Consider the following 25249-nt stretch of genomic DNA (forward strand, 5'->3'; position numbering starts at 1 on the left):
ATAAATGTGCCCGTGGCAGATAAAACTACTGGTGTAGGGCTAATATTGGACAGCAATGTCCATCCACTGCTGAGAGAACACTGAACTGCATACTTCTAGAGCCCTTACTAACCATGTGGAATGTGGATAAAAGGGATAGAGCCATCCGCCACCTGCAGAGCACTTTACAAATGTAATGACTGTAGCTGCATAGGAGATGGAATCTCATTGTGATGGGCATGACTGGGGGTGCTGAATGTAGGACTGATGCTAATTCTACATTCTTTGGCATTATGATTACAGATCCAGGAACTTTGTTGAAAACATTTAGTTTCCAAAAAGTGCCTTCGATTCCACATTGTTTGACAGACACTGTCAAAAAATATATATCTACATATATTAGAATACTTTATTTTTTTTTCATCTGAAAAATTGTATTTATGGTATATCACTTCACAGCATTTCCAGCCCCAAATGAACTAAAGAAATGTCTCCAGAAAATAAAAATAAAAATAAAATAGAGATCTAACATAAGCAATTACATAAACTTATAACCTTACTTTCCTTGGAATGCCAAGCATGTGCAATGATCTAAGGCCCTACATAGAGAATGTCAAACACTTCAGTGTATATCCCTAAACACACTGAATGATTGTAGCTAAATTAACCAGTAGGAAGGGTAAATACTGGTACATATTCTTACCATTGAGTATTAGGCTCTAGGACCCCACGGAATCCTCAACACCGATCTCCAAACCTTTCACCAAAAGACAAAGTTTAGAGAACGGGAGCAGTCATACAGACAGATTGTGAGAGGTAGGGTAGAAGCTGTTACAAGCGGCACCAAACCGGTCGAGATATTGCTCAGGAAACAAAACTGACCCAGCTTTCAGATTTTGTTTATATTCAGTCGAACTTTTTTGTGGACTTGTCTTTTTTTTTTTTTTTTAACATAACTTAATTTACATAACTTGTAAATTAATTAAATTGCTTGGTTTGGAAAGATGGCGGCATTGCATTTGGGGTTCCTTCTTGTTTTCTTAATATTGCAGCACAGTGAGTATTTGTTACTTGTTTCTTACTTGTATTGTTCGGTTAAGCCGCTTGTCCTAAACCGTTAGGTAGATGTAGATCAGTTTATCTGTGCAAACTAACATGTTCCGACTAGTCGCGCAATAGTTAACATGTCGAGACTCGAGTCTGTCTGTACCTTAATGTCGAGACTCTTGCTTGTCTGTACCCACCCCAAGAAATCATCAACCTTGACGTTTTATGGGATAGGGGTTTTCAACCTATTTTTGAAGCTGTATTCCTTCTGTCTGGCGGTTTCAGCTCAAGTACTCCTTTCAACAGTTGCAATGAAACGGAGAACAATCTTAAAAACAATACCCCCCCCCCCCCCCCTGTTTTATTTAATAAATAATTTGTCACAGCATTTTAGTTGACAAACTGCTAGGTTAGGACAGAATGCCAAACACTAGGCTTAATTATTAAAACTTTTAATTATGAGTACAGTATTTGGATGCACAGAAATAAGACAGTATTTGGGAATCTCTTTGTCAATAGTAGTATTCGCTTTCTGTTCGGCAAAGTTAATATACACAATGCTGTAAATGTTTACCACGTTACCATTTAAAATGTTTACAATATCAAAAATATTAACCTCAAGATAAAACTATAATAAGTAACTTTTTTTTTTTTTTAAACCAACATAAAAATTATCCAAAGGGGTTCGGTAAAACTTTCCGTCGCTTTGCAATTTATCTTGTGTTTTCTTCCTTTGTTTTTCTTTTGCAAGTAAGAAATGTATCCATTTCATCAAACACCGAAAACAAATACAAAGTAGATATTGATGTTACTAAAACAACAACTTTCAAAGTATGAGTGCTCTGATTGTTTGTTTACCTGAGCATTTATACTGTACTTCTAAAAATGTAGAAAGATCGATAGTGAGTGCTTCACTGATTGATGGTCCAGTGGTTAAAGAAAGGGGCTTGTTACGGTTCACTCCCAAGCCTGTGTAAATCGCTGTGGATAAAAGTGTCTGCTAAATGATTTGTGGATTGTGTATGGATTGCGTGTGGATTGCCTCGTCCTGTGTGATGCGCCTGCCTGCGTTAACCGAGGTTGCTACATTGGTGTAAGAGTGGGATGCAGGTACCCCAGCACGCACTCATTAGACTGTAGTCTGTTGAGCAAGTCCGGTGCGGATTTGAGGTTGGCAGGGGAGAGTGTAGCGTGCACGGGGGAAGGCAGCGGCGGGGCTGGCATGTGATGTAATCACACACAGAGACATAATCCCGATATAGGCAGCAGTGTGGTGTAGTGGTTAGGGCTATGGACTCTTGACCGGAGGGTCGTGGGTTCAATCCCAGATGGGGGGCACTGCTGCTGTACCCTTGAGCAAGGTACTTTACCTAAATTGCTCCAGTAAAAACCCAACTGTATAAATGGGTAATTGTATGTAAAAAAATAATGTGATATCTTGTAAGTCGCCCTGGATAAGGGCGTCTGCTAAGAAATAAATAATAATAATAATAATAATAATATACTCCTTGCAAAGGAGCCGGCTCTTTTGTATAGCGGTATCGGCTATGGAGCGCCATTCGTGCCAAAACTATCCAGCCGTTAGTTTGTTTGTTTGTCAATTCGTGAATTTGTCAATGTGTTTGTCAATTAGTGAACTGGTCAATTTGTTTGTCAATTCGTGAATTTGTCAATTTGTTTGTCAATTCGTGAATTTGTCTAGCAATTCGTCCATAAATTTGTCAATTCATACAGTAATTCATAAACGTATTGGTTAATTCATCTAGTAATTAATTAATTAATTTGTCAATTAATTAATACGAAAGGCTGTACAGACGTGCACATTTCCAATCAACCAGACAAACTTCCCAACAAACAGACAAACTTCCAACTGTCAATCTCGCACTGTGCCGAAAACACTGCAACCTTTCTAGCCAATGGGAGCACACACTAATATTTTAATCAATGAAAATCCAGCCTCACTCAAAACTGCTTCAGCCAATATAATATTTAGAAGGGCGTTTCAAAAGATATTCTATTTAACAAGATACTCGACTCTGTTGATTTTCAATAGAGACTTTCTGTCTCACTGCGCGAAAAGCATTGTGGTATATAGAGAGTTAGGCATTTTTTTAACGGCGAAACCCAGCAACATTTTGTACGCCTGCATTGACTCTCCATTGAATTTTTTTGCCTCTCGACATATACCACAGTGCTTTGCGCGCAGTGAGACGGAAGTTTCTATTGAAAACAGCGAGTCGAGTATCTTGTTAAATAGAATGGCTGCGTTCACGTATGCATATTTTCCTAATGCTGCGCAGATTAGGAAACTGCACCGATTTTGTGCAAAACCTGGCCAAGTTCGCCACCTGCGTGAACTCATCCGGAAAAGATGTCACCAGGTCAGACATTTCCCGAGCGCAGATGTCGTGAACGCACCCAATATTTTTTGAAACGCCCTTCTAAATATTATTGGCTGAAGCAGTTTTGAGTGAGGCTGGATTTTCATTAAAATTAGTGTGTGCTCCTATTGACTAGAAAGGTTGCAGTGTTTTCGGCACAGTGCGAGATTGACAGTTGGAAGCTTGTCTTTTTGTTGGGAAGTTTGGCTGGGGCCCGTTTCATAAAGAATTGCGATTGTGAGTAGTTGCACATGTGCTTGCTACATCACAGAGGTTCTCGCTGTAAGCGTTTCATAAAACTGGTAGCAAGTACTATCGCATGCGATCACCTTTTTTGCGATCTGCGACAAGTAAACCATGAACTCGACAATCGACTTTTAAAGCACCGAAGAAAATGGCCGCTACAAGAAAAACTCATTTTTCGAAGGAGGAAATAAGTTATTGGTTATTGTGGGGGTATAGCTGACTGTTAAAATGTAAAATTCTTGTTAAATTATTTTTTTGTTGTTAAATCTATTCCCAAAAATGTATAATTTGTTATTAAGTTTGAAAGACTATCTTGATACTTTATAATGATTGGTTTTAGTCTATTGTATTTTTTTGCTATTTATTATTTGGTTATAATTAATCGTAACTTAAACGCCAAGAGTATTTGATTGTTTATTTAAACATTGATATTTACACAATACACAACATAAGTCTTGTCATGTCTTTTTTTTTCTTTTTCTAAACAATAGCATACTGTTCTTATTGTTGGCATTTTAAATTGCGCTGTGAAGAATAACTAAACATTTGCACACTTTACTGATTTCTCAGGTAAAATACTGTTAATGGCCTAATTACAGTTCCTCCGTGATGAACAGATGGCCCTCGTATCAACAGTAATTTTAAACACAATTTAACTTTCAGTCAATTCCAAACCTCTGTTGAATTAGTCTTGATCTGACACTTAACCCCGTCGTGTGTCATTTTCAGTTACACCTTCACGGCCGTCAGGATCGTCTTCATCATCTTCATTTTCTAGTCATCATCATCTTCATGTCATCATCAGGCAAGGGCACATCTTTTTCCAGACAGATGTTATGCAAAAGCAAACATGCGGCTATTATGAGCACACATCTTCCAGGCTTGTACAAAAGACATCCTCCGGATTTGTCAAGGCATCGGAACCTAATTTTTAAGATGCCAAATAATTTTTCCACGACACATGTCCCTCTTTTGTGTGCCGAGTTGTACAGCTCCTCTGCTCTATTAGAAGGTCGCAAAATGGGTGTGAGAAGCCATGGTTGTAATGGATAGCTGAAACAAATATTTCTTCGCACTGTATTATGCTATGATTTTTATTACTATTGTCATTAGCATATTATTATTAACTTACCCACTGTCTCCCAGAAGCCACCCGTTAGCAATGTCTCCACTGGTAAAACGCCTGGCGATATTACAGTTCGCCCAAATGAAGCTGTCATGCGTACTCTCAGGGTATTGAATCACAGCATCTAACGCTGACATTTTGGCATCTGAGATTACTTGGATATTGATGGAATGGAAACCTTTCCTGCATACGTACAGGTATTCTCAGCAGGGGACAGGATTGGTATTTGTGATCTACGGCTCCAAGTACTCTTGGCAGACCGCATGAACGGCAGAAGTCAGCCACTATATTCTTTCTGTTAGTTTGTTCTGGAAAGCGTATGTATTCACCAATGTGATTACACAAAGCTTTAGAGACTTTAAATACACATCTAGAAACAGTAGCCTTACTTAAACCATGACAGTCGGCAATTACTTCTTGAAAACTACCACTTGCATATAATCTTAGAGCAGTCAAGACTTGCAGTGATACGGGTAGTGACATATTTCTCTGTTTTTGGTTTCTTAGTTCATTGTCCAATAAACAGCATATATTCATTATTTCCGCTCTTGGCAATCAATACTTGGATATTATTTCTACATCAGTATATGCATCAAGAGGATTTGCCTGGTCCCTGAATACTCTTTCCCTTCTTATTTCTCTGCCATAGCGACAGTGAGCTAGTAGTACGAGGGCTATCTTGTCATCTACTAAAACTATTTGCGATGAAAAGTAGTACTTGCACTGCCCTCCAGCACTCGCAGGTTTCAGGGGAAAACCTGCTACGTTGCAGCCCTGCAAAAGTTATGAAACTCATTTTGCAACCTGTGATGTGTCTGCTACTGTGATTCCTCGCAAATCGCTTTTATGAAATGGGCCCCTGGTTGATTGGAAATGTGCATGTCCGTACAGCCTTTCGTTTTAATTAATTGACAAATGAATTAATTAATTATTAGATTAGTTAACAAATATGTTTATGAATTATTGTATGAATTGACAAATTTATGGACGAATTGCTGGACAAATTGACCAATTCACGAACTAACGGCTGGATAGTTTTGGCACAAATGGCGCTCCATAATCGGCGCTATGCTTTAGTGCGAGAGGTCCAGTGTTAGTGCAGCGCCTTCCGTCTGTGTGTGGATTGCATCGCCCTGTGTGATGTGCCTGCCTGCGTTAACCAAGATTGCTACAATATTATACAACAAGTTGAAAACCGAGTTTTCAAAGTTCACGAGCAGCACAGAGCGCCCTCCATAGGCAGAATCACCAGACGCCTGCTTCACCCACTCTAATTATTATTATTTGTTTATTTAGCAGACGCCTTTATCCAAGGCGACTTATAGAGACTAGGGTGTGTGAACTATGCATCAGCTGCAGAGTCACTTACAGTTACGTCTCACCCGAAAGACGGAGCACAAGGAGGTTAAGTGACTTGCTCAGGGGCACACAATGAGTCAGTGCCTGAGGTGGGATTTGAACCAGGGACCTCCTGGATTTGAACCAGAGACCTCCTGGGTTACAAGCCCTTTTCTTTAACCACTGGACCACATCCCACATCTCTAATATCACAAGGGTTATTTATAAATGAGTAAACAGTGGAATTGAAGGTTCTTTCAGTTTGTTTAACGTATCTGGACAAACAGTGTTTTGTGTGAGGGGGAATAACCTTAAAGAACGGCACTTCTTTAAAATGAACCGCCATTTAATTTACACAAAGTACAATTTAATATACATTTTATGCAGATTTAAATTATTTTATGGGCCACAGAACCCCCACTGTATTTAGTTTAATACAATAGCCCCTATTGGCTGGATGCTGGGATGTCTGACTGCTACTCTTTTTGGTGATCTTTATATGCACTAGATTGTTCTTCCTGCAGACTACCTGTCACTTTCTCATATTCTATACAGGACTAGAAACTTACCCTAGTCCTGAACCCAGTCCTGGCTTTAGAACTCCACATGTTGCGGTATACTAGTGAAATGACCAAGTGCCAGGCCCTGCTAAATCTGTTTTGCATATTGCACTTATCACAGCATGACTCACCTGAGGCTGTAGGTGTACAGTTAGCAGTTGTACATGCAGCTAAGGGAGAAACAGTTTTGGAGGGCTTTGTTGCTCAAACTCTTGGCTTATAATCATTCTGACTAGTGTCTATTGTGTTTCTACATTTTCTTTGCACTATTCCTTTTCAGAAAACGGACTGTGTTGCCTTTCTTTTTTATATAGTTTCAGCTGCAGACATACACCTGACAGTGTATGCTGGTAAATTAGGAACCTGCAACTTTGACAATGTGTGATCAGTGTCTTTTCCCCCATTTCATGTGCAGTCAGTATTGTTTGTTGCACTCTGGAGTATTGCATGTATTTTGTTGCTTGTCTCTGCTGCAGGGATGGAGAATGTAGCTAGTGTGTTCACCCTCATAATTTCTCTCATTATGATACTTTGTAGAGTTTTTTGTTATGTAACAGGGCAAGGCTGGGCAGGCACCGCAAATGAGTGTCTAAACCACAATGCGAAAGAGCCAGGCTCGTTTGCGTAGAGCTTTTAACCACATCTCATCTCACTGACAGGGAACAGGACTGAAACGACTCTGCCCGTTAGTTACGTGGTTTGCCTGCTGTACAGGTGTGTAACAAGTGATGCTGCTGTGAAGATGGAATGGAGATTGGAGGAGGTTATGGTGTCTTTGTGGATTCTTATTATTGTCCGTATTTCATTTGAATTTAACATAGCAAAACACTGCAACAGTTCAATGAAAAAAATAGAAATTCTGCTACAGTGCAAAGACGGGTTTTGTGAAGGAGACTGGGACTCTCAGCTCTTTAATATGATTGAACCATCCACATGCATGACCCATCCATTTTGGCTCGTGGCACTGAGCTGGGGTATGAGGAGGAGTGTGTCAGCAAGCATGTGTAAGATGACAGTGTGTGCTGTACATACTGGAAGTGTAAGAATCTGTGTGTTTGCATGATGTGGGGATGGTTTAGTGGAATGTTGTTTCGTAAGTCTGTGATGAGATTAGCATTTGTAAACAAAGTCGCATTGGCAGCTGTGGAGTCTGGTCCTGTATTTATCCGCTGATCAGCTACTGTATAGTAATGATCCTCCCCATACACATGGCTCTGCTCAGCAGTGTGCCTCCACAGCCCTGCCTTGGTGGGATCTAACGGGCTTGCTCCACAGGGTTGGTCTCACCTACAGTATGTGTGTTATCAATGCCGTACAGCTGTACCAGAGTGGAACTGTGCAGTCATATTGTCATCATTCATGTTGGTAATGCTGTTACTGTTCCACCGTACAAGCGAGCTGAACCGGGTCCATGCCGAGCCAGCATGGCTTAGGAGGCACCTGTTTGTTTTTTTTTTGGTTTTTTTTTATGATTCTGGACTCCAACACTTCATTTCCATGCTCCACTCAACCCGGGCTGAAAAATCTGCTGCCCCTGGTACTGTGTTTCCATGTTCATTTAGCTGACCCGCACTTGCTGCCAATCCGAGCGGCCTCTGATTTCATTTATTTTTGGAACCTTTCCCAAAGCGGGCCAAAACAGGATGGGTGGAAGTACATCACAACACAGACCAATGAAGTGACAAGTGGGTGTAAATATTTAATCCACATCTGGGGTGAGCAGGTTTCTCCATGCTGTTAATATTATCGTATTTTATTTCTTTCTTTCTTTATTTATTTATTTTTAGTAACAAAAAGCTCCAAAGAATTGTTCGGATTATCAGAAGGAAAGCAATAGCGTCCTCCCTTTCAATTTTGTAATCCACTGAATATGACCTTAGCTGCAAGTAGGGTTGGAACAATAATCGATTATCGTGATATTATCGATAATGTTTTTGCATCGATAATTGTATTGCGTTGAAAAATAATTATCGATAATCATTTTATCGTCCGTTACCCACTATGATATGCTTGTGTGTAACAGTAACTCTGCATTGAAGCATTAAGACAGGACTTAACTGTCTGCGTGAGGCGCAACACCTTATCTGTGCGCACTGCGTAGTGGGAAGTTGTAACGTGACGTAAGATTCACGGAGTAAAGGCAAACGTTTGAGCTAATGGCGAAGGCAACTGCAGAAACTACGAAACCTTCCGAAAAGATTTTAGAAAAAAGAAACAGCATCAGTCCTGTGTGGCAGTTTTTTGGAGTGACAGAAAGTGATCCGCAAGGTAATAAGCCCGTGTGTAGGCAGTATGGAAAAGCTGATATTTTTTAATCGCAATTTATAATTTGTTTGTTTGGGTTTTTTTAAACACTTTTTTTTAAATAAGTAGCCTATATTTCCAAAGTTTAAAAGCTACCAAAGATTTGGTTATATTTAGGGGTCTATTATTATTATTATTATTATTATTATTATTATTATTATTATTATTATTATTATTATTATTTATTTATTTCTTAGCAGACGCCCTTATCCAGGGCGACTTACAATCGTAAGCAAAAACATTTCAAGCGTTACAATACAAGTAATACAATAAGAGCAAGAAATACAATAACTTTTGTTCAAGTAAAGTACAAGGGTCTACTTAAATCGCGGTAAATTTACGTATTTTTCACGGGTATGTTGCGGAATAAAATTAGGATTTCGAGGTCATTTCGCGGACCTGTTTAAACATTAAATAAACCCAAGTAGACAGTATTTCAGGGCACTATAAAGCCTAAAAATAGTGGTACTTGCTTCATTTCTAAAACAGAGTGCTGGCATTTGTTAAAGGCGAGTATGCAGCATCCCCTGCAGTTGACTTGCCCATACATTGAGACTGCGCGTTCTGCATCCACTGAATTGCTGGAAGTAAGGCAAAGCTTTGCCAAGTTATACAGATGTGGAAATCGATTAGAAACAGCCAAAAAACTCGGTTACACAAGGGCATCTGGCATACTTTAATAAAGGCAATGTATGCAGCACGTTTGTTGTCATGTTATTTGTCCCATCCAATCATTTATTTTATTAGTACCGAGTCAAAACAAAGAAGACGTGGCTATTCGGGTCTAAAATTCAAACTGTAAGCAGCAGGTTGAAGCGAGGTGGCTGTGCTGGATCGTTTTAGTACTGATTTAACTTGCAGACAGGAATACTTCTTGTCTGCGCTGACTTTCCAGTTTGGTTTCTGAAACCTGTTTATTTTACGTTCTGTTCAGCAGCCTCTGAAGTAGCCGTTTGCTTTTGTGTGATTTTGAAGCTATATAGCGATCGATCGTACTTTCTCCAAATTCACATAAGATATGGAAAACAATTACCTCAGTCTGCATGTAGTTTCTTTGTGAAATATCTTTAAACGATCATCAGCCGAAATATACTTTGCTTTTTTTGTCGTCCATATCTACTATTTTCCCTCCAATGCTGAAAACTAGATTTTAGCAACCTAAATGAAAACAATGCAGCACCTTTGTCCCTCCCTCTCCTGCACAGTACAGATCACATTAAATCAGTAAAGACGCACTGATAGGCTGAAAACTTTGTCATTTGAATAGTAAACAAGAACGTTAACTGCTTTGGAGAAATTATTTATAAATGTTAGTTGTGGACATTTTTTTTTTTTTGCTTAAGTGCAATGCACACGGGACGCCGAAGGAATAAAAAGGGGCTATCTGCAGAAGGAAGATACGTAGTTTGCGTCGCTTGTGTTGTGCAGTAGTTCATTTAAACAAGTTTTCTTTTTTTTTCCTCGCCGTACTTGTTTGTATGCATTGGTCCCAAAGAGGTGAATTTCGCGGTGACCCCTCAATTTCACGATTTCCGCGAAATCGCGAATTAGGTAGGTCCCTAGTTATATTATTTGTGCTTTTTTTTTGTAACCAACCATTGTTTCATAACTTTTATTAAAGATGCTGTTTTTTTTTTTTAATTGTCTCGTTTTATTTCTTCTAAACTCGTAGAGGCAGTTGTCATATTGCTCAAGTATATATAGCTTTAAATTTGATAAATTCCAAGACATATCGTCCAACCCTAGCTGCAAGGCTTGCTGGGAAAGAGCCACCAACATCCGTCAAACTTGCATCGCATGGAAACTGAGTTTTTTCACTCAACTGGGGTTTTTTCAATCAATGGGGGTTCAGGAGGAATGTGGGAGAACCCAGAGCCAGGCACAATCAGCAGGGTTCAGGAGTTCACTCTCCTCCGTTTTTTGAGGGTCTCTGCCAGCTCTATAATCCCTCCTCGCCAGTGGCAAGGATATAGTAGAGGTGACTGGAAACTCATTCAGAGAGTATAATGAAGTGTGGGTAGGATATTCTTTAGCACAAGTTGCTGAGGGGACTATAAGGAGGTGCGTCTGTCTTTACATACAGTACATACGTATGCTACTCTTACATTTTTACACGTACACTAGGGAATGATCCTAATGGTTTTAATGTTATGTAGTTGCAGGGGGAGGAATGCTAACATACTTGTTGGGGATGCATATCCCTGGTGGCAGAGATTTATTGGAGGCAGCTGCCTATACGTCACACTTTTTCATATAATCACAGTTCTTAACAGTATTAGAATCTAAAACTTTCTACTGACATTTTTTAGCGCAACCTTTTAATATTGGGATCAGGAATTCAATTGACAACTTTGTTCATTTAAAATACTAGCTTACTGAAGGTGCTTGATTAGAGTACTGTACAAAAACCGGAGCAAGCTGCTTCATTGAATGCTATTCCAGGGAAGGGGAGCCTTTGCTACGAGCATTTGTTTTCTGAATTGGAGAGAGAGAAACGCATAGCTGTGGAAGTGCAGAGGCATTCTTGGAAAGGACAGGTTACTTACAAAAGCAAACCAGCAAATGTCTGGCAAACAAGATGTTTGACCATTTTTTTTCTTGCCTATAGTTTTGATTTAATTCTCAATTCATCATTGTTTTGTTTTGCAACAGCAAAACGTCTTTTCTAAGTTTGGAAGCAGAGTGAAAGGGAAAACACCCCCTGCGACGAGTCCTTGTAAATCAAAACAGGCTGATTTGTCACGTCATCCACACCCGCTATTCTGCTTGTGTTGGGTTCTTTCATACCGTCTACTAGTGCCTGTCAAGAGTGGGTTTACACCAGGCAATTATTGCTAGCAGCAGCCTTGAGCGCTGCCATCTTGGAAAGATGAGTAAAATGACGTCACAGGCAGAAATTGTTGGCAATATTGCTCCTGAGTCGAAGCCTACCACAGTGTACAGGGAGATTTCTCACTGAAAACACACTGGTGCTGAGTGATTGCAGTACCACTAAGTACACAGTCAAGAGAGATCAAACTGAGAAATTTGTTCGACCTGGGCAAAAGCTATCCCGATAAACCTATGTGATCTTTCCTCACTGCTGCTCTGCATATTGACAGGAATTTAATCCACTGCCGGTGTGGAACATTTTGAGTATTTCTTTTAGCCTGGAGATAGATGCTGTATGAGTAGAACCTCCATAGTGTTGTGTTTCAACACAAAACTTCTGTCCAGCTCTGCAGTATGCTGCATATTATATATGGAATATGTTATTCCTTGGAAATTCTCCATTTGGTAGTATGCTATAGTGTGCAGTGCGCGTGGACAGAAGTTTTGTTTTCTGGGAGAATTGTGTGCTACTGTACATACTGCAAAAGTGACTAGTATTCCACATATCCTGTGATGGCCCTCTGGGCACAAAGTGAATAAACTAAGCTAAACCACCTAGCAAATGCTGCATAATCTTATTCGGAATACAGAATATACAGAATATTCGGTTTAAATGGATTTTTTTATTATTATTATTTATTTCTTAGCAGACGCCCTTATCCAGGGCGACTTACAATTGTTACAAGATATCACATTATTTTTACATACAATTACCCATTTATACAGTTGGGTTTTTACTGGAGCAATCTAGGTAAAGTACCTTGCTCAAGGGTACAGCAGCAGTGTCCCCAACCTGGGATTGAACCAACAACCCTCCGGTCAAGAGTCCAGAGCCCTAACCACTACTCCACACTGCTGCCCCACTACTCCACACTACTTTATATTCTACATAACACAGTACTAACTAAAATGTAACATGCATATACATATGCTTATGTGGTTGGTCCTGAGTGCACCTCCACCTGTGTGAGACACTGAGAATAAGGGGTCTGGTTCGCCTGACCCCCCCCAGCTGTCCTGTGACATCACTCCGAGGGACTGTGTGCAGCACCTGCTGTGGAGGGATCTAATCCCCGGGGTGTGTCAGAACCACAAGCACGCTGACTCGCTCCCCCAGCTGCTCCTCACACAGGCACTCTACTGTCTTCAGAAGACACCTGTCTGACTGTCGAGCTGATATAATTATCTTGCTGCCTGTACCTCTTTCTGCTGAACTCCCAAAGTCACACTATTTTTAACACCCATGTTTAGTTACAGGGGAATCCCTTCAACTGTTTCAGTACTGATAACTGGCCATGTGTCTTGTGTCAGTATTGTTATGCACATTAACCAGTCAATGCAAGTGTTAACAAATGTACATAGCTTTGAGCAGAATTTTGTATGATGAGCGAAACTACTGTTTTATGTGAGTGTCAGACAGTTGCACAATAAGACTTTCAGTAATTTGATGTGTGGTTTTCTATTGAAACTAGAGCAGGAGGAAATGTGGTTAAAATTGACAGCAGGTGGTCACACCTGAAGGCATAAGTGAAAAGTGAATGCCTATATTTTGTTTTCAATAGAAACCTCTATTTTCACCAGGGAAGCTTTACACTTGTTAACACACAAGTACTGTATATATGGTTTGTGATGCCTGGATGTGTTTCCTATTTATGTCACTTGGACCGGTTGTATACTAAATACTTGGGTATCCCTGAATATATAATCGGCCCATCTTGCAAATTATTTTAATGAGTAAGCTATTTACTCATTAAAGAGCAGTGGTACCCCAAAATGTGTATCCAAAACTGGGAGTGGGACATTTACCCCCTCTACTCAGAAACCTTGTTGACTAAATATCTTGGTATCTCTAACTGTCCCATTCAGAAATAGGCAAAATATTGCAATCAGCCATACCACAAAGTGCAGTGGCACTCCAGATAGTATTAATGTACCTGTCGATGCAGAATGGCTGGGTGTGATATTTGTAGCGACACAATGTTCCTTCCGTGTGCAAGACTAAAGCCCTTTTGTTTGTCAAAATGGCAGAATCTAATCAGTCATTTTGCTTTTTAAGAATAAACTTTTAATTGATTGTTGTTGAGTTTATTGCAACTTTTCATTTTTTTATTGCTGTACTTGGTTAGGAAGTTGACATCTAGAGATGTCGTGATTGCTACGCACACCATGCTAACTCTTGTCCTCTCTGCAGTCCCCAGGAGCTTTTTGGTGACCGTCCAGACTGAAAATGGCAAGGTGGAAGTTGAGGAGTTTGGCGGTGAGTCGCACAGTTTAGCCCAAGGAAAGAATCGAACTGGAGGTGTAATGATACACCAGGGTCATGACCTGACATGTATAGCAATAGTACTGACTAGTTCTTAGAAATGTTTTACTTTCTGTTTGTATAAAGTTGCCAGCGAATGGGCAGTAGGTTATTGGTTGATAAAGCTTTGAGCAACAAGTCTAAGCTTACAATTCCCATGGTACACCATGGCATCATGGAGTGTTTTGTGTGAACAGAGACAGTGCTGTCCTGCAAGTACCAGGTGGAGAAAGACCCCAACCCCAGAGTGGAATGGAAGAAGATCCGAAACCGGGACGTCTCCTTTGTGTACTACGAAGGGAAGATTGTGGGTAGGTCTGAAAACCCAGGGGGACGGGGGAGTAATGGATGACTCATTTCCACACTCCAGTTGGCAGACCAACTGCATTTTACATGAGTCAAAGTAAAAGCAAATGTGAATTATTGTAAGTGTACTTTATCAGTTCCATATAAACAGAGAATTTTGCCAAAGTCAGAAGGAGAAAAGATTTAAGACCTTTAACAGGTGATGTAAAATTGTACTGCATCTTGTATCCTATAAACAAAATTGTGCCATCTGCCTGTCAATATTACTTCTGTGGTTGACCAGCTTTCCAATAGTAACGCAGCTAAAGGGAATGTCCACGTTCACTGTTTTGAGAATACTTTTGTACTATTTATTTTAAATAAGCAGTAGTCGGCATTGTAAATGCAGTGCAATAGCCTGACTGGATTAAAGAGACAAACTGACCCCAACAGTTCAGTTTAACTGAGCTAGAAATACTGCTTCTCTAATGCTCTTAAACCTACATTAAATAATTACACTGCCCATGTTATGTCAGGTTTCGGTTTAGTCCTAACACTCCGTTGTTGTTCCCAGGGGGTTTCCAGGGTCGCGCGGTGATGGAGGGAGCAAGTATCCGGATCAAGAAAGCCATGCTGCTGGATTCGGGGGAGTACCGCTGCGAGGTGTCGGCCCGACAGGACAGCCGCCCACTCGGAGAGGCCACTGTCTCCCTGACTGTGCTGGGTGAGTGTCTGTATCTCTGTCTGTCTTGCCCCCCCCCCCCATGAACTGTGTGAGTCCAGGTACTAACTGTCTCCACCCCCCCAGTGCCCCCTGACGTGCCCTCCTGTGGGATCCCCAGCTCTGTTCTGACTGGGACGGTGGTGGAGCTGACATGCCGGGACAGGCAGGGTACCCCACCCTCACTATACCGCTGGTACAAGAACGGGATCGCCCTCCCAAACACCCCTGCACAGGACCCCCTTTTCGCCAACTCTTCCTACACACTGAACAGCAGCTCTGGGACCCTGGTGCGACACAAATTAATTAACATTTTACAAAATTCTTCCGTCCCTTACAATGTGTTGTGTTTGACATTTGAAGACGGTTTTCAAAACTATGCAAAATTAATTTTGGCTTGTTTGTAGATAGATGCAGATTTATTTATATTTGTGTTTCAGCTAAGAAATCAGACAGCCTATTTTGTTATTATTATTAATAATAATAATAATAATAATAATAATAATAATAATAATAATAGTCATTTCTGATTTTCTAAATATTTATATAAAAAAAAACTCTTTTGAGGAGGATGCATTAGTTAGGTTTCCTGTATAAATAAAGTATCCTCCGAGATTAAGGAGTTTTACAAATGTATACCCCATGGAGATTTTTAATGTCACATTTTATTTGTTTTTAAGTTTTATGTTATGTTTTCTGCGAAAGTATTCTTTTTTTTTGTATTTTAAGTGTTTCTTAATTGTTGATAGGGTAATTGGTTTATTCTTGAGAGGTGTTTTAGAGATTTAAACAGCAGATTTGTTTACTCATCGAGCAAGCTGCAGCGCAGTGTCCCTTTTGTTCTGTTTTGCAGTTTCTTGAAATGCAGGTACCCCTGTTATCTTTCTACATGAGGTTTATTTCACTTCATTTGTTTATCCCCTTCCATTCTGCTTGCTGCTCTGACCTATCAACTCCGCTCTCCCACTATTTTACTCTCCGTTCTTTAAGAGACAGTACTGCCTTATGTACATTTTGAACTGTTAATATATCAGATTCATTGTAATCTTTTCCAAACGTAGGCTACTTTTAAGTTACTTTTAAGTTAGTATTCGTTACCACAATTGTTTGTTTGTTTCACGCTCTCTGAAATGTTCATTGTTAAAGTTATATGAACTAGATTGGTATCAGAGAATTAATGGCGAAGCGGAGGGTTTAATGAAAAGGCAGAGTATTATTTCCTTTGTTGAAAAATCTCCATGGGGTATAAACCAGACATAAGAGATATATAAACATAGTTTAACTTGGAGTTTCAATCCATGCTTGTTAAAATAACTGTCTAAACAAAATGAAAAGTCAATACAAAAAGTATTAACCAGTAACATTTACGCTGAGGAAAAAAAAAAAAAAACTTCAAAAGTATGTAGCACTAAACTATTTTAATTTGAAAACTCTTTGAACACCAGTGATTTATGTTACTGAAAAAAAGATTTATATGAAGCAAAGTAATTTTTTTCTAACCCATAGCAACGTACAAAATGTTTTCCCTTACACTTGCTATATTTGAGTGTGACCAGGCGCCTGTCAGTCCTGCTGCTTGTTTGAAAGGGAGGTATGGTATGGGGGAGGGAAAGAAGGAGAGTGGGAGAGGGTGATGGGTAGAATGGGGATAGAAAAGTGTTCAATCACAACAAGACCCCTGGCTCAGTGAGAAGCGTAAGCAGCTGCCCTGACCTCACGGCAGTGTCTGAACTGCTGCTACATCAAAGGAAGGGAAAGTGTGCCCTCGAGTGGCAAATTCAGGAACTACATATCCAGTTCCTGTAGTGCGTTTGTCTTTCTGTAATGCTTCACAATGACTTTGAGAAGTGTTTCCCAGACTGGTGTCTCCTCAGAGGCTTAAACCCTCTGTAAAGATCACACCTTTGATATGTGGCATCCCCATATATATATATATATATATATATATATATATATATATATATATATATATATAAACTTCATACAAACTACGTGTTTTTTTTTCTTCACAAATGACAGTTTTTATTTGTGAATTTATGAATTTTAAAGAAATCTTTCTAAGTAAAGGTAATACATACATTATTCTGTGTGATTCCGTGTCTGATCGATAAAGCAGTTAATTCCACAGTATATAAGCATGTATCTGTGTACAGCAGTGTAAAATGGATCCTTCCATTGATTTTTTTACTTCTTGCAGACGGAAGGGGGAGGATTCAAGGGGTTATTGTTTTATTGCTGCAGCCTGTCATTACTGGTAACCCGCTCTTGTGAAATAAATTGGTCAGTCAATTCTGTAAAAAATACTTTTGCATGAAACAACATTATATTTGCCTTTTACACAGTGTATGTATAGTTTAAACACTGTTATATTGTTTTATTCTCTCAAAAAAGCTCCATTAGAGATTGCGACCAGTTGATTTTAACCATTTCACTGCCACATTGCTTCAACCACGGGACATACTGTTTCACAAACCATTCAGTCTGAGGTGACATGCCCCTTTAATTATGCCCCCGGGACATTTTTGTCTTCACAAACTCGCATTTCTAGTTATATACGGTATTGGACTGGGCAGAATGGATTTTAAGGTTGTTTTTACTAGGAAATCCTTTAAGTGGTCGTCCTTTGTGTTATTAGGAAAGACCTGATTTCAGTGTCAGTGGTACTGAGCTGTCTGTTAACCCTGTATGTGGTGTCTCTCCTGAGTAGCAGTTCAACACAGTGTCGAAGGGAGACGCCGGGCAGTACCAGTGTGAGGCCTCCAATGGAGTGGGGGAGCCCCAGCGATGCACTGCCAAGTTCATGCAGATTGGTGAGTCTGCTGCACTCCTGTCCGGTGCACCTCTGTCTTATTATTTTGATGCTGTCCCGATGCAGTGATTTTGAACCCTGCTGGTTTTCTTGTTTTGCCTCTCAGATGACATGAATGTGTCGGGGATCGTGGCTGCTGTGGTGGTGGTGTCCCTGGTGGTCTCGATGTGTGGGCTGGGGGTCGTCTTCGCACACCGCCACGGATACTTCAACAGTGAGTACACGCCTGTCTCCTAGCCTGGGGCAGCTCTTTAAATGGGAAGCGAGGAAGCTCAAGCAGAACAAGGAGCAGACACATAAAGAAACATGGCTTGGGGGTTCCTACTGATTATACTGTCCCTCCACAGCTACAGGGCTGTAGTTGAGGCCCCCTTACATTTGTCACACGTTTACAGTTTTACGTGTATCTAGAGAAACAATTTATTCACTTGTAATGAAACCTGCTGCATACTTCAGCACAAATTATTGACAGTATCATAATCTGGGGGTATATGAAGGCATCTGTTTGTTGCTATGTCGCATTATCTGTACATATTATGGTTGTGGGTCATGGTGATTTAGCTTTTTCATGTTGGCTCTGTCATTTACAGACATGCTCAAATTTGTTGGTACCCTTACAGCTCATTGAAATAATGCTTCATTCCTCCTGAAAAGTGATGAAATTAAAAGCTATTGTATCATGTATACTTGCATGCCTTTGGTAAGTCATAGAATAAAGCAAAGAAGCTGTGAAAAGAGATGAATTATTGCTTATTCTACAAAGATATTCTAAAATGGCCTGGACACATTTGTTGGTACCCCTTAGAAAAAAATAATAAATAATTGGATTATAGTGATATTTCAAAGTAATTAGTTTCTTTAATTAGTATCACACATGTTTCCAATCTTGTAAGCAGTCATTCAGCCTATTTAAATGGAGGAAAGTAGTCACTGTGCTGTTTGGTATCATTGTGTGCACCACACTGAACATGGACCAGAGAAAGCAAAGGAGAGAGTTGTCTGAGGAGATCAGAAAGAAAATAATAGACAAGCATGGTAAAGGTAAAGGCTACAAGACCATCTCCAAGCAGCTTGATGTTCCTGTGACAACAGTTGCAAATATTATTAAGAAGTTTAAGGTCCATGGAATTGTAGCCAACCTCCCTGGGCGCGGCCGCAAGAGGAAAATCGACCCCAGATTGAACAGAAGGATAGTGCGAATGGTAGAAAAAGAACCAAGGATAACTGCCAAAGAGATACAAGCTGAACTCCAATGTGAAGGTACGTCAGTTTCTGATCGCACCATCCGTCGCTTTTTGAGCGAAAGTGGGCTCCATGGAAGAAGACCCAGGAGGACTCCACTTTTGACAGAAAAACATAAAAAAGCCAGACTGGAATTTGCTAAAATGCATATTGACAAGCCACAATCCTTCTGGGAGAATGTCCTTTGGACAGATGAGTCAAAACTGGAGCTTTTTGGCAAGTCACATCAGCTCTATGTTCACAGATGAAAAAATGAAGCTTTCAAAGAAAAGAACACCATACCTACAGTGAAACATGGAGGAGGCTCGGTTATGTTTTGGGGCTGCTTTGCTGCGCCTGGCACAGGGTGCCTTGGATCTGTGCAGGGCACAATGAAATCTCAAGACTATCAAGGCATTCTGGAGCGGAACGTACTGCCCAGTGTCATAAAGCTCTGTCTCAGTCGCAGGTCATGGGTCCTCCAACAGGATAATGACCCAAAACACACAGCTAAAAGCACCCAAGAATGGATAAGAACAAAACATTGGACTATTCTGAAGTGGCCTTCTATGAGTCCTGATCTGAATCCTATCGAACATCTATGGAAAGAGCTGAAACTTGCAGTCTGGAGAAGGCACCCATCAAACCTGAGACAGCTGGAGCAGTTTGCTCAGGAAGAGTGGGCCAAACTACCTGTTAACAGGTGCAGAAGTCTCATTGAGAGCTACAGAAAACGTTTGATTGCAGTGATTGCCTCTAAAGGTTGTGCAACAAAATATTAGGTTAGCGGTCCCATCATTTTTGTCCATGCCATTTTCATTTGTTTTCTTATTTACAATATTATGTTGAATAAAAAATCAAAAGCAAAGTCTAATTTCTATTAAATACGGAATAAACAATGGTGGATGCCAATTACTTTTGTCAGTTTCAAGCTATTTCAGAGAAAATTGTGCATTCTTTGTTTTTTGTGGAGGGGTACCAACAAATTTGAGCATGTCTGTATATTTACAGCAGTGTGGCGTTTGTTGTACTGTACGTAGTTTAAGCTTCTACCTTAACTGTTAAAAAATATTAAGGAAAGGTTATGAATAGTAAATTTTCTATGGAGCCAATCAAGATTTATTTATTTTTCTCAAACATTTTAGAACAAAAAAAATTGTGATTTCTTTTTCTTTAATGTTGTGTTTTGACATTATTATTATTATTATTATTATTATTATTATTATTATTATTATTATTATTATTATTTTAAGTAGATTACCTCACAATACCAGTATGTAATTAATTTAATTACATTAATTTTGCATAATTCTGCAACAGCAGGCCTGTATATATATAACAACTGATTGTACTTTTCTTTCTCTATTTTCCTGTACAGAGGAACATGGGCGGTAAGTATTCCAGATTTCTTTGTTCCAGAGCTGCTTTGATTTTAAAGATGTGATGAATACACTAACAGCATTGTGAGAAGACCTTGTGGGTGGGGTAGGTGTTTCTGGGTTTTCATATTCATGCGTCGTCTGTGTTCCGGCTTGGTCTAACATCTAATTCATGTTGCCACGGTTTTCAACAGTCTGTCTTTTGGGGGGAGTTTGATCTTCCTTCAGTGGTACCATGAAGATATTTCCTGTTTGGATATTATGTGAGCCGTTCCAGCTTTTATTGTCAGCTTAATTACACACACGTTCTATACAAGTTCACAGTAATACCTGGAATGACTCAAGGTACTGCGCAATAGGATTCTTAAACAAGTCCTTGGATACCATAAAAATGCATGTCGCTGCAGTGGAAAGCTCGCAGGATTCAATAAAATCGTGACCTGTGGAAATCCTGCAGTAAGATTAGCTAACCCCCAGCATGCTGTAACCTGTGGTAATGCTGGTAGTGCCCTCCTCAAAGTGCTTTTCAAATGTTTTCAACTCCTTGGAAATCTCTACATCGCAGATCATTTTGGATCCCCCAATACGAAGACATTGTTCAGATCAACAACCAAAACCTCAAAACAGTTGAAACGTGAGTCCAGCATGTGATCTCCGAGTGTGTTTCTCAAAAGGGCAGTGTCAGACCACCAGACTCGCTCCACTTGCAGCTTCAAGTTTGAAACCAGATATCAAGAGGTGAAAGTTTGGATCAGGGCTGGGCAATTCTGGCCTTTCTAGGCCAAGTGTTTGTTCCAACCATGTTCATAATTGTTTAATTGAACCATGTCCCAAAGCCACTGATTATCTCATTACTGCCTGTTTTTAAACTGATGTAACATTGCTCTTCAGGACTGGACATTCCCTGATAAACCACCTTTTATGCTTAACATAATGGCAGGTCTGCCGTCTTGTGGCCACTGCAGTTAGATACCTGACCTTGTGTTTGCCTCTGTACACTTGAACATTGTGTTTCGGGTTGGGTTCACTTTACATGGTATTTTGTTTTTCTCCACTGGGGATGAAATTCACATATTTGCATATATTCTGGGGGGTATCTGTCCGTTCACCCATCTGTCTGTATGTCGTATTTATAATTTTGCATATTGCTATTTTTTATTCTATTCTATTGATACACAATCATAATATTTTTCATCATACAGAAAGTTCTCATTTTGAATTTGCAGCCGTGGCAGAAGATTATGTTACTAACATACTTGTTTATTATATTACTAAAATGTTTACTTATGTTAATACAGATATAAGTATATCCTTATGGACAACTTTATTTTTTAGCAAATATTAACATTTTGGTGATACTGGTTGAATAGCAAAGGGAATGCACTTTTTGATTACCATATGCTGTTAATTCAATTAACCTGTGATGCTGTTACACACTGTTCAATGGGTATGTTATTTGAGTTCTATCTTAACTTTGGAAAAACTCCATTCAATTTAGATATGAAATATGTAAACCCATAAGTGTCTTAAACATTTATTTGTGTTTTAGAAATGGATCAAGTGAGTACTGTACCACTCCTCAAGATGTAAGTCATGGTTTTATTTTTATTTTTGTCTTTTTCATCCTTATACCAGCTATAAAAGGGCAGCTGACTAGCTGACCAGGAAATGTTACTAATACAACACTTGTATGAACTATTAAAAGGAAACTCCTTTATTGCTGCCACCAAAGTGTTGAGCGAAATCGAGAACTGACCTTAACCCTTTAAGGACCAAGCATTTTTCAGTGGAGTACTATATTATAAAGTACTTCAGAAACCATAACATTTTTCAACGCTATTTAGTATTTTTTTATTAAAAAAATACTAAATATTTGTGTTTTCAGAGAGATACATGTATAAAAACGTGTTATTCTGTGCCCTGACGGACCGTACAATACTTACTGTTTTGTTGAAAAATATTGATGTTTGAGCCTAATGTTGAGCAGGTCACAATGACAATTTTTACTGTTTTTTTTATGTGTTTACCAAATGAAGGAACATTATACCTTGTCAATTCAGACAATTTTACACTAAGAAATATAATTAGTTTTACTCTGATTTAGTGTTCTGGGTGAATTATTGTAGGAAATGTCTGGTGAAGTATCAAAAATGCTTTGAAAGCCTGCAGTAGAAAGGAGCTGTGTTGATAATGGGTGAATGCAAACCTTTTATTTCAGTATTCCCAGGATTTCAAACATACCCAGTCCTTCATGCTGTGAGGAGCCAAAAGGAGCCCTTTCAAAGAGCCTCTGTGAGGACAACCCAGGACTGTCACTACCTTCCCCCATATTCCCAGGACTGAGACCACTACCCTCCTCCCTGCACCAATCCTGATCTGTGAATCATGAACTGGACCACTACCCTCCTCCCTGCACCAATCCTGATCTGTGAACCATGAACTGGACCACTACCCTCCTCCCTGCACCAATCCTGATCTGTGAATCATGAACTGGACCACTACCCTCCTCCCTGCACCAATCCTGATTTGTGAATCATGAACTGGACCACTACCCTCCTCCCTGCACCAAACCTTATCTGTGAATCATGAACTGGACTGAACAAGGGAGTCCCCTGGCCTTGCTGTCAGGCTACAGACATGTGAATGTTTCTTTATTCTCACCATTGTATTCCAACAGGAGTTTCCTTGGGAGGACTCCTGTGGCAGCAGTGTGCTACTGTTTTTATATTGTATAACTATGTTGCCTGGTATCTCCATCTTCAATTCCCTTTTTCCTACTTAACGCCTAGGTTACACTGCCATCTAGTGGTACGAAGGTGCACACACAACAATTACCTTGAATCCACCTGAAGATCTTTTTGATAGCGACAGGCTGAAGATTTAACAAGAAATGAAAATGTTTCAAATATTTATGGATTACCTGTAAGATAAGGTTATGAGCTAGCAGCCTGTTTTCAATAATTCTGAAGTATTCTTGGCAATCCTATCTCTGTCAAGGCTGGTTCATACTTCAATTGTGTAACAGTTGCTGGTGGCGATTTCCCCAGTTGATTTTTTCTACACTGTAGCTGGTCGTGTCGCATGTGATCACAGCCAACACCGGCTACACATTTTCATCCCCCCCCCCCCCCCCCCATTCATTTTACCTCTCTGCTGTAAAAAAAACATCAGGAATGCCTAGGCCCAGGACAAAAGTCCCATTCCACATGGGATGTGGCCTTAAATATGAGAATGAATCTGTTCCAGAGATTGGAGAGTGGTTACTGAATTACCTTTTTGTTATTCTTGGAGACCACTACAAGTGGAATAGAAACTCAACTACAGCATTGCAACAAAACTTAATAGAACACAGTTATGACTTTCTTTGTATATGACTACCTTTTTATTGTTTTCTTATTTTTACTAACTGAACCTTTTTAATTTAATTAAATACTGTCTCCTCAGATGTTTTATTGGTTGACTGTATCTGAATGCTAGAGTCAATCAAAGGTATTGAGGTGTACCCCCTAAATGTACCAGTGTATTTCAATTAGGAACCTGTTCGTGTCATCAGAGTAACTGCTTTTGCACAGACTTTTTTGTGAAATGTAAATTAAACTTTTTGGTTTTCTTATATAATGTTGAGTATTGAAGTACAGATCCCAATAAATGAAGCTTCTTGATGGTTAATCCAATATACCTCTCCACACGACAATTGCTGTTATTGATGCACATTAAAAGTTAACCCTATGAAGGACAACCATAAAGTTTGCAGTTCTCATCTGTTAAGATGTAATGGGTCTGTTTTAATGAAATACCAAATCCTTTAAGCCTGCTTCCTGGCAGACCTCTGCTGGGACTCTTATCTAAAAGGTTGAGGAACTCTGGTTTATAGCATTCAAACAGACCCAATATTCTTACTAGTACAACCAATCAGCAACCCTTGATTTTAGCATGTGGATCTGAAATGGCACTGGTGAAGCTTGAAAAACGAGCTGTATGACCTGATTTTCCTACAAAATGTCTAGCTTTAAAAAAAAAAAATCTAAACAGAAGCAAAGCAAAACATTGAAAGACATTCTTTACTGTTTTCCAACTGTAGTAAAACCATGATCGTCAGGCATTACTTTGATGGGAGATCTTGTCAGTACAGTGGTCTGCATGACAGTCAACTAGGTAATGTCCTCTAAGCTGGGTTCTATTGCTTACTTGGAGACAACTAAACGTGTCTCATTTGTGACAGCATTTTGACATTCGTTACTATTGTGATGTCATGATCAATATGCTACCCCTGCTCCTTTAAGTTTAGTCTGAATAGGGTGCATGCATTTGCTTCATGTGGAAGAGAGGCAGAGTCTGATCAGTCACTCCATTCTGTATTTTTACCAGTAGTGGAATGAGGAACAGTTGCTGTCTTTTTTAAAAAAAAAAAAAAAATAGGTACTGTATTTGCAGGTGGTGCATAGAGTGAAATCACAATTACACATTCTCTGATTAATAATGCCTCTATATTTATGTATTTTTTTTTTTTTTACTTTACTAGGTGGCTTGTTTATAATCAACCATAGGGGAGAAAATACACCCATGGTACTACCATAAACACCGTAAGCAACTCACATGCTACATTGACCAAATCATAACTCTTTAAACACTGCACAAGACACACCTGTTTACTCTCAAACAATGCACCAGTCACTGTAT

At 39.6% G+C, this 25249-nt stretch overlaps 1 protein-coding gene across 3 annotated transcripts; it reads left to right on the forward strand.

The window, feature by feature from the left end:
- The first annotated feature begins 742 nt into the window (after positions 1 to 742).
- LOC117406513 (junctional adhesion molecule B-like) lies at positions 743 to 25085 on the forward strand. 3 transcript variants are annotated; one of them, XM_034010591.3, is made up of 10 exons: positions 743 to 1035; positions 14044 to 14109; positions 14352 to 14465; positions 15014 to 15163; positions 15248 to 15450; positions 17868 to 17970; positions 18076 to 18183; positions 20569 to 20581; positions 22119 to 22155; positions 22788 to 25085. In XM_034010591.3, the coding sequence occupies exons 1-10, from the start codon at positions 984 to 986 to the stop codon at positions 22827 to 22829; spliced, it is 888 nt and encodes a 295-aa protein (XP_033866482.2). In that variant the 5' UTR covers positions 743 to 983; the 3' UTR covers positions 22830 to 25085. The 3 variants fall into 3 exon arrangements, 2 of the variants coding, with proteins under 2 accessions (XP_033866482.2, XP_058884811.1); XR_009329361.1 differs by lacking the exon at positions 743 to 1035 and adding an exon at positions 8819 to 8945 and having other exon boundaries at positions 20569 to 21203; XM_059028828.1 differs by lacking the exon at positions 743 to 1035 and adding an exon at positions 8819 to 8945.
- Positions 25086 to 25249: the final 164 nt, after the last annotated feature.

Source organism: Acipenser ruthenus, chromosome 8, assembly GCF_902713425.1.
Source record: "Acipenser ruthenus chromosome 8, fAciRut3.2 maternal haplotype, whole genome shotgun sequence".
NCBI lineage: Eukaryota > Metazoa > Chordata > Actinopteri > Acipenseriformes > Acipenseridae > Acipenser > Acipenser ruthenus.

Excerpts from the sequence above, each read along its gene's own strand:
- LOC117406513 (XM_059028828.1), top strand. The coding sequence starts at position 8,834 with ATGGCGAAGGCAACTGCAGAAACTACGAAACCTTCCGAAAAGATTTTA. Across the intron at positions 8,946-14,043 it reads GACAGAAAGTGATCCGCAAG|TCCCCAGGAGCTTTTTGGTG; the intron begins GTAATAAGCCCG and ends TCCTCTCTGCAG. Across the intron at positions 15,451-17,867 it reads ACAGCAGCTCTGGGACCCTG|CAGTTCAACACAGTGTCGAA; the intron begins GTGCGACACAAA and ends TCTCCTGAGTAG.